At 40.2% G+C, this 8,913-nt stretch overlaps 1 protein-coding gene across 4 annotated transcripts in view; it reads left to right on the plus strand.

Annotated features, from left to right (window-relative positions):
* Positions 1-8,004, plus strand: part of ALS2 (ALS2, alsin Rho guanine nucleotide exchange factor) — a 37,161-nt gene extending 29,157 nt beyond the window's left edge. For 3 of the 4 annotated variants that reach the window (XM_017728051.1, XM_017728066.1, XM_017728062.1), the window contains 10 exons: positions 961-1,149; positions 1,397-1,514; positions 2,053-2,210; positions 2,958-3,080; positions 3,579-3,755; positions 4,150-4,195; positions 4,705-4,766; positions 5,396-5,545; positions 5,801-5,897; positions 7,261-8,004. In XM_017728051.1, coding sequence (XP_017583540.1) covers positions 961-1,149; positions 1,397-1,514; positions 2,053-2,210; positions 2,958-3,080; positions 3,579-3,755; positions 4,150-4,195; positions 4,705-4,766; positions 5,396-5,545; positions 5,801-5,897; positions 7,261-7,299 — 1,159 coding nt within the window. In that variant the 3' untranslated portion in view covers positions 7,300-8,004. The remainder of the gene's footprint in view (positions 1-960; positions 1,150-1,396; positions 1,515-2,052; positions 2,211-2,957; positions 3,081-3,578; positions 3,756-4,149; positions 4,196-4,704; positions 4,767-5,395; positions 5,546-5,800; positions 5,898-7,260) is intronic. The other variant, XM_008629679.2, reaches the window with a different exon arrangement.
* Positions 8,005-8,913: the final 909 nt, after the last annotated feature.

Here is an 8,913-nt window from a genome sequence, read left to right on the forward strand (position 1 = left end):
CTGCTGAACGGAACACTTGCAGCCTTCACAGCTGTCTGCTTTTTACCCCAGTAGGGAGTCCATGAATAAATGTATGTACATATTTTTGAGGATTGCTTGTGAAATAAGGGTTTCAGCCACCCTTTTCCACCTGTCTTCAAGTTGAAAATCTTCTGGTATAATTTCTGAAGAGACTTAGGGCCTACTTTTCCTGCTTTGTGAAACAGGCAGCATGGGGAAATACTTGTGTTGTTAGTTCTCATCTCAAATGTGCTGGAAGAAATATTAATGAAAGGTCTGACATTATCTGACACTTGATTTAAATCAAGATAGAACTGTTAACCCTGACAGCAATTATTTGTTTTGAGAAAGCTTTTCAAAGCCCTAAGCTTCAATATATGTCTGAGATATCTTTATCTATATATATTTATGGGAAGAAGAGCTCATGGTTTTCTTCTGGCTATAGATAATCCCTGAGCATTGTCTGGCAGTGAAAGGATGCCTGAGCTGGTTTTGCTCTCTACCACCACATCCCTAACATGTCATGCAATGTTATCTGCACATGCTGCTTCAGGGTCAGAAGCTGTGTATCCATCCTTGATATTTATGTGGGTAGCTGTCCTAGTTGTGCTTTCCAGGATAGTGAGATACTTGGGACTTACTTACACTATGTCCTTGCTACATGAACGTGTCCTGAGACTTCTCAATGAATACCAGTGGTGAAGATAAGCACCAGTCCTTTGTTGTACCATTTCCTGGAAGGCTGCAAGAAAGAGTAAAACTAATAAGGTTCATAGCTGTTCTCTCATGTAGGTATTAATAGTAGGCTCTAGCTTTATTATTAGTGATGAAACTTGGTTCACAGTAGAGACTGTTAAGTATATCAGCTTTTGGTAAAACAGTGTGAGAGATAAAATTGACATTAGCCATGGGTGGTTTTCAAGCTGAATGTGTTGCTTCATTGCTATTTGATTTTAACAGACCCACTCGTCATTTTATTAGGCGGAAACTTGGGATCCTGGCAGTGTCTCCTGATGAGAAATGGAGGGCAGTATTTGAAGAATGCTGGAACCAGCTTGGTTGTGAGAGCCCTGGCCAGGGGGACAGATGGAAGGCTTGGGACAACATTGCGGTGGCTCTGACCACCAACCGACGGCAGCACAAAGACAGGTTGGCTCCTGAGAATGTATCAGCAAGCAAAGCAGGGTTGCACTCTGCTCTAAACTAGAAACTCTGCTGTAAAGGTTTAGTTAAAACAACAGCAAACTCCAAGCGAAATCATAACGTTACAACTCTGCACTACAAACCGTTTCAGAGACATACTGATGTTTAGAACTAGTTCAGTTGTTAATGTCGGGGGTTTGTTCCCTATTGTATGTCTCAACCTGTACAACGTCTTTGTCTTTTTAAACTGCAGCCTGGAATTACTGAGCCGCTCACATACTCAGACACTGGAAAGTTTGGAGTTCATTCCACAACACATTGGTGCCTTCACCCTGGAAAAATACGAAAATATAAAAAAATACTTGATAAAGGTATTGTGACTGAAATGCTCACATAGTAAGGCATGGCAAGGCATGACATCAAGTTCACTTTGTAATAGCTTTCCTAACTATTTCCATAATTGCACTCTTGTAATCCATAGTTCATGCTTGCTCATCACTTCTTAATACATTGGAGTCCACAACTAAGACTAAAATCATTGACTACCTAATAAATGCTCTCTTAAAGTCAGTTTCTGTTCAGTTACTGTTTTCATTCTTCTACATTGGATCCCAGTAAAGCATATTGAAATACTTGCTAATTTTTGCATGTTAATTTTAAGACTACTGGACAGATGACTAGTCCAAGTAGTAGCACAAATTCTTGTACTGTCTTGACTCCTGTATTTAGCTGACACATAAATTTTATAATCCAAGTGGAAATTTATTAAATATAACTCATTTTTGAGATATTTGTAATATTTTTTGAAAGCCTGTTGTTGGATCTCTGACCCATATCTCTTGAATTCTGTTTTTTAAATTTGTCTACCATTGGCCTATTTGACTGGCCAATTAATATCCTTTGTCTCAGGCTTGTGATACTCCTCTCCATCCCTTGGGCAAGCTGGTGGAAACACTGGTAGCTGTCTATAGAATGACCTATGTTGGAGTAGGAGCAAATCGACGATTACTGCAGGAGGCTGTCAGAGAGATCAAGTCCTACCTCAAACGCATCTTCCAGCTGGTCAGGTACCGAGACTCATTTTCACGTCAAACTACTGCTGAATTCATTAAAGCTGGCTCACCTATTGAAGCTGTCTCGTGTTGTACAGTTCAAAGGTGCTGGCATTGTGACTTGGTTTTGGGGGTTGCTTGTATTTTCCTAATCTTTTTAAGGAGTCTTGAATATTTTGTCAAAAATGGAAAAATGAAACTCTTCACACCTAGTGTGTTACATCCTACATCGTACTTCAAAATGTGGCTGTAAGCAGCGCATCTGGAATACAGATTTACGATTTAGTGTCTCTGAATATTGGCAGTGTGCAAAGACAGTGTTCAAAGGGTGTAGAACACTAGTGAGGATGGGGAATCCCAGGGTATTCAATAATGGTTTTACCCATATGGCATTAAAGTTCTTACCAAAGTGGATGAACAATCTTCCTATGAAGAGCTGGCTTAGATTCTTGAGAATAATTACAGCTTTAATTGTGTCCTGCCAATCTGAAAGCAGAAATACTCCAAATTACTAACAGATAATCTTCCCTCTGTCTGGAGGGAAGTGATGTTAATGGAGGAAAGGTGTCCTTGGCATTGGAGGGGTTGGCCTTCCTAAGTTTTCTTGCAGGGAGCTGGTACTGTATGTGTGTTAGCTGTGCTGTCTTAGCCCACCATATATTATTTCTGCTGATGTTTTTCTCTCCAGTCTTGCCCTAGTGCTGAGATTTGTGGGAACTTGTCGAAGTGACCTCAAATACTGTTACGTGTGTTGCTGTTTAGGTTCTTGTTTCCTGATCTCCCGGAAGAGGGCAGCACAATTCCATTTCTGGCAACGGAGACAAAAGGACGGCGATCATTTTGCAGTGGGAAATCTGATTCCAGATCAGAATCTCCTGAGCCAGGGTACATAAAGGAAAAACAAATTAAAACTAACAAAGCCTTTATTTTATTTGTTGAATTTTTTTTCCTTGGGTGGGGGAAGAAAGCTAAACACACATTCAACTGATGGATATAAGCAGTGGGTTTTTTTCCCTTTGATTCTGATGACAGATTCTGATAAGCAAACTTCCATGTTATGGTTGGAATAAGCATTTCATGCTTGTTCCATGCAATGGTTCTTTACTTAAAATTTGCTTTTGTCTGTTATGGGTAAGCAAGTTAAGGCTTGGGCCTGGGCTTCAGAAAAGTATTTGGGATAAGAGCACTGGAAGTAATTTATAATCTTTTCCTATCAGAGTTGCTATTTGATGGATTTGTACTTACATTTTTACTCTTATCCCTTGTAGAATAGGCTTGTGCTACAGGAAAGATTTGTTCCAATGATTTTAATTCAATTTTTATAGATAATTAGGTTTTTAATGCCTTCCACTGCAAGCCATCCCCTCTATTTTTTTGTTGCAGCTATGTGGTAACCAGTTTTGGCTTGCTGCTCCCTGTATTACTGCCACGCCTCTATCCTCCTCTGTTTATGTTGTATGCCTTGGACAACGAGCGTGAGGAGGACGTTTACTGGGAATGTGTTTTACGTCTAAACAAACAAACTGATATGGCTCTTCTTAGTTTTCTTGGAGTGCAAGCGTGAGTATGCTGCAGCAGTAAAACAGAAACTGGCAAAGGTTATGGCATGTAATTAGATACAGCAACTAAAACAAGCCCCCAATTTTCTAAAGTATTTTCTCTGATTAAAATGCATCTAAACATGTCTTCAAGCTAATTAGAAGGGTTGAGAGAGTGAATCAAACCTTCCCTCTTCCAAAATGGGGAGGTGGAAGGGATGGGAAGGAGGTAAAGATTGATGTTGCTACAAAATCAGAGTGAGGCATTTCAAATTAGAGTTTTCTGGCTTCTTGTGGGAGGTGTAGTTGATTCTGTAGGAAGGGCTGTTGTGTCTGAGAACATGACTTCATTTCTATAATGCAAAAAATACTTTATGACTATGTTTTCTCAGTGGACTGTGTTGGGTTTCTTGCAGGAAATTTTGGCCAGGAGCTGTGTCCATCCTTGGAGAGAGTAGAAAGGTATGTTCATTGGGTCTTGTTTACATGTTTTGCCCAGTGCTTCTTTCAAGAAGCTGAAATCATGAAGAAGTGATGAAAGAATTTTTGACCAGGCTTTTTGCTTAAGATATGCTATGTTATTATATTGCCTTAAAGTTTGCCTACTACTTAAATGCTGCATTAATGACTTAGCAGGGGCATTGGAGTCGGTGATCTCCAGGGATCCCTTCCAACCCCAACCATTCCGTGATTTCTTACAGTGGCCATCAGTCCGGCTTTGTCACTCTCTGTCTGACTTGGTAGTGAATTCAAGAGACCTTTGCTTGGTCTCCAGTTAGGAAAGTGTGAGAATAAAAGTCTAGCAAGGAAATTTTCAAGCTGCTTAATTAAGAGGGTTATATCATTATAATACTTTGTGATTAGGAAAAACGTATAGTTTACATTCTTAATCATTGTCTTGTTGAAAGAGTCTCAACACTGAACAGTGGGAGTGCTGAACCTGCCTGATAAATCTTACCATGATTACACAGGTATCATCAAACACAAAAGACGCCTGCTTTGCCTCTGCTGTTGAATGTTTACAGCAAATCAGGTAATTCTCTGCAATCTGTCTTTCAGTGTTTTACTGTTCCTGGTATAGTAGTAGCTAGTATACTTGACTGGGATCCTTTACATGTCACCTTTTTTGTTCACCTTTATAAGAAAAGTCACTAAGACATTTTCCAGTTCTGAGTAAAAATGCAATTTCTCCTGCTGGGGAATGAAGTGTTGCCTCATAAACACGACTGAAAGGTGCCTGTGGGACACCATTTAGAATCAAAGGCGTAAGGATGTCTATCAAACACACATGTGAATTTCCAAAAAGCTGTGGTAAAGTGACCTGTGCATGGGAGGCTCTTCTGTGTCTGTTATGCAAGAATTTAAGAAATTAAGGAATTAAAAATATTTTAGAAAGGAATTTTTCCCTTTCACCACTATATTAAAACACTATAAAACTGTGAAGAGAGTCTCACTTGCAGTACACTTGCAGTGTGCCTTGATGTGGTGATTCTAACGTGGGTACTGTGCAGCCTTGGCAGCGCTGGCTGCTGCAGTGTGAATGTCTGACTGACCTCCTTGGCCACGGGGAGGGCCATGCTGGCCAGCAAGCTGCCTTCCTAATTTAGATGCAGATCTCTAACTGCGTGCTGTTGTCCTGGTTTGCTTTTGCTCTCCAAATAGTACCACATTTACCCCAGCTGACAAGTTGAAGGTGATCCAGCAGACTTTTGAAGAGATCTCCCAGAGTGTACTTGAGACCCTTCAGGAAGATTTTCTGTGGTCCATGGATGACTTATTTCCTGTTTTTCTCTATGTGGTGCTACGAGCCAGGTAGGCACTAAGGGTGGCATCAGTCATAAGCTGAGCATAGGCAGTACAAGTACTTCTGTCTTAAACACTCCTGCTGCTTGTTACAGCATTAGTTACTGGCTTTTTGTAACTATAAATTTTCCAGTTTGACTGTTTGCTTTGGCCTGAAAAAATCTTGAACAGTTTATTTTGAAAAGGCCCTGAATTCAGAATTAAAAAACATTATACTGACAACTTTTGTTCACATGTTCACTTTCCCACTCTCACATGTGACAGGATAAGGAACTTGGGGTCTGAGGTGCACTTAATCGAAGACCTGATGGATCCCTATCTCCAGCATGGAGAGCAAGGCATCATGTTCACTACCTTGAAGGTATGAAAATTATTCAGCTGTTAAAGGCTTTCTTTGGAAATAATCAGCTTTTAGCAATAAGGACCAGCTTAGGACAATTATATGAACATTAGGCTATAATTTCTTTGACTTTTTAAATTGAATTTTTTTTACTAGGATAGGCAAGGAAATTTAATGTAGAGCTTTGGATAACCTCATAATTGCAGGTACTGCTAAGAAAAATGGTGCAGTGTGCAAATGTACATTATTGAAATGTAATATTGGTTGCTGTTGAACTGTTCTAAATGCTCACCTGGAGCTTGTCATTCCCCTGCAACCTAACAAGCCTTAGTCTCCCTATAAAAATTGAAATGAAGTGCTTCTTTGGAGATTAGCCATTCTATTAAAGTTTAACATTGCATCAAGACTTTCCAATAATGCAGTTTTAGGGTAAAAAATATTACTCTGTCACTCTCCACGTTTTATCAAGTATTCTTACCTTGTTAAGTATGGGAAAAGGAAGAGTGTGTGTTTGGAAGAACATCCTGTTGTACGCTAAGACGTTCATAATGGAAATCTGGTGTTTTATTATCTCAAAACTGTTCATCAAGTGGATCATTGGACAGTTCAGCTGTGTGGAGCCTTTTTGTGATGTTGTTTTGGAGGGAGGCCGTTAATCTGAAATTTAAATTAAAATCTTAAACTGAACTGTTAGGTGAACATGACTGTATTTTCTGTCTGTGCAAACTCAAAATAGTTGGGTCCAGAGGTTTTTTTTTAAGACCTGTTAGTTTCATAGTGTTGCAAAAAGGGAAGGTTTGCATTGGTTCAAATTTACTAAAGAACCTACATGATGGAAGCAGAAGTAGAATCTAATTTGCTATGGGTGCAAGTGTTGTCTGAGACATTTATATTAAGTTTCTGATCCTGGCTGACCTGACTCAGTGCATATTTGAACCAGCATTAAGAAGTGAGTAACTCTCAGCAGCAGGTCAGGGTGATGGAAACCTTTGCTTTTCAGTCTGAATGCTTCATCCCTGCATCCTTGTCCTGTAAAAAAATACTTTCTTTTTTTGAGTCCTTCTGTCAAAGGGCAAAGAGAGACTTGTAAGCAAAAATATACTTTAATCTTGGCACAGCTGGGATCTGTGAAAGTATTTAGAGTCCCAAATCATGCTATCTTGCTTGATTAGGAGTTGGATGTAATTTTTAACTTAGTCTCCTGTTGCTCCTTTTGTTTGCTTACATATCAGAAGGTTCTCATTTGTTGAGTGCCACTGTTGCATCACTGCTTGTAGAGAGCCTTGTCCTGTTTTCTTGCATAGAAAAAAAAATCAACCTTTTTGTGTATGATGCTTTGCTGTGAACTGGCACTTGTGCTAATCTGAACTTTGTTTTAATTCAGGCGTGCTACTACCAGATTCAGCATGAAAAGCTTACCTAGACCATCATTCACAACCTGCCTCTGTGGAATAATCTACTCAGTGGAACTTCACTAACAACCACTTCTTCCCTGAAATGGCCCTTAGAAAATAATTGGTTATAGTTCTGCTGCTACAGATGAAAATACTCAGTTGTTTCTTCTGAACTCTCAGTTCTAAGATTCCAAAACTGCAGCCAGAAGATTTCTGTGAAGTGGTGATGAAGCTAAAGACTTGATTTGTCAAGTACCTAGCAAGAAGAAATACTTTCCTATTGTAACAGATTATTTACTCCTTTTAAATTAACCATGCTGCACAAAGGCATGGCATCTACATAGAACACCTGTGAGAGTCTGGACTGCATGGCTTCCAAAGCAGTGGGTTTGTTTTTATTATTCCTGGTTTGTCAGCAGAAACGTTTAAAGGGAATTAATTGCACCACAGAACCATTTGGTCTTCCTGAATTAAGCTGTATGTTTATTTAAGGAAATAGAAATATGTTAGTATTTATAATGGTTACCTATAGTGTGTTTGACTTTAAAGGTTTTGAGGCATCTGTGTTGGACAGCATTGCTGAATGCAGTATTCATGTGCTGTTGTGGAAATAATCACACTGTTATGGACTTCCCTGTTTACTAGAATTGTAAATATACAGGCATTTACCATTCTTTATGTTTATGAAATAAATAAAAGGCACTGACCACTTCAGATTTTGGCACTGAATGAAACGCTGTGCAGTGTTCAGTTTGTTCACCCTGAGGACAAATGCTGTCTCTGGCAGCCTTTGTGGTAGGAGGGAAGAAGGGTGAAGGGTGCTCTTGAACAGATATAGGGGGTTGACCTTGGTTAACACAAGGTGCCCACCAAGCTCCTCTCTCACTCCCCTCCTCAGCAGCAAGTGCTGTCCAGCCCTTTCCCAGGAAGCAGGGCTCAGCATGCAGAGCAGTTGCCCCAGAGGTGAACTCCTGGCACCAATACAGAGCTCTTCCCGCTGCAGGGAAGCTCCCGAGCAGTTCACCCCGCAGGCTGCCTTGGGGTGGCTGCTCCAGCAGGTTTGGAACTGCTGCTGTCACTCCTGGTTCTGCCTGTGCCGACCCAGAGCTGCCTCTGAGGCAGAGCTTTGGTACTTCCATGCTTCCCACTCGGAGCAGGACACACTGGGCTGTCTCTCTTGGCACTAATTACAAGGTGTTCCCACTTTGGGAAAGCTCCCTGCGGTCCCTTAGCGTGATCCTGATCATGAGCAGCTCACCTCGGAGGCTGCAGAGAACAAGTAATTTCCCTGGGGAATCTGTGAGTGTGTGTTCTGTGGTTTATGGCTAACTTCATTTGTACCAATAACACTAGTGGGTAACTAGAGTATTGTAGGTGCCAGGACTGACTCAAAAAAAAAAAAAAAAAAAAAAAGGAAGGGAAGGGAAAAACAGACTACAGAATGTTATAATGGCTTAATTTATGTTAGAGTGCCATAGATAACGCTAATCATATTTTGGAGTAGTGATCATGGCTCCTATATTGGCATCTAAATGGAAAGAAACCATATGCCAAAATACTGTTGTGTTGAACAACAGCTGTAATGTAGCAGTTTCCATAGTAAAGTAAAAGTGATTGGTCTCTTCAAAATTATTTTTCGTTTT

The sequence above is a fragment of the Corvus brachyrhynchos genome, unplaced genomic scaffold (assembly GCF_000691975.1).
Source record: "Corvus brachyrhynchos isolate BGI_N302 unplaced genomic scaffold, ASM69197v1 scaffold370, whole genome shotgun sequence".
In the NCBI taxonomy this organism is placed as follows: Eukaryota; Metazoa; Chordata; class Aves; order Passeriformes; family Corvidae; genus Corvus; species Corvus brachyrhynchos.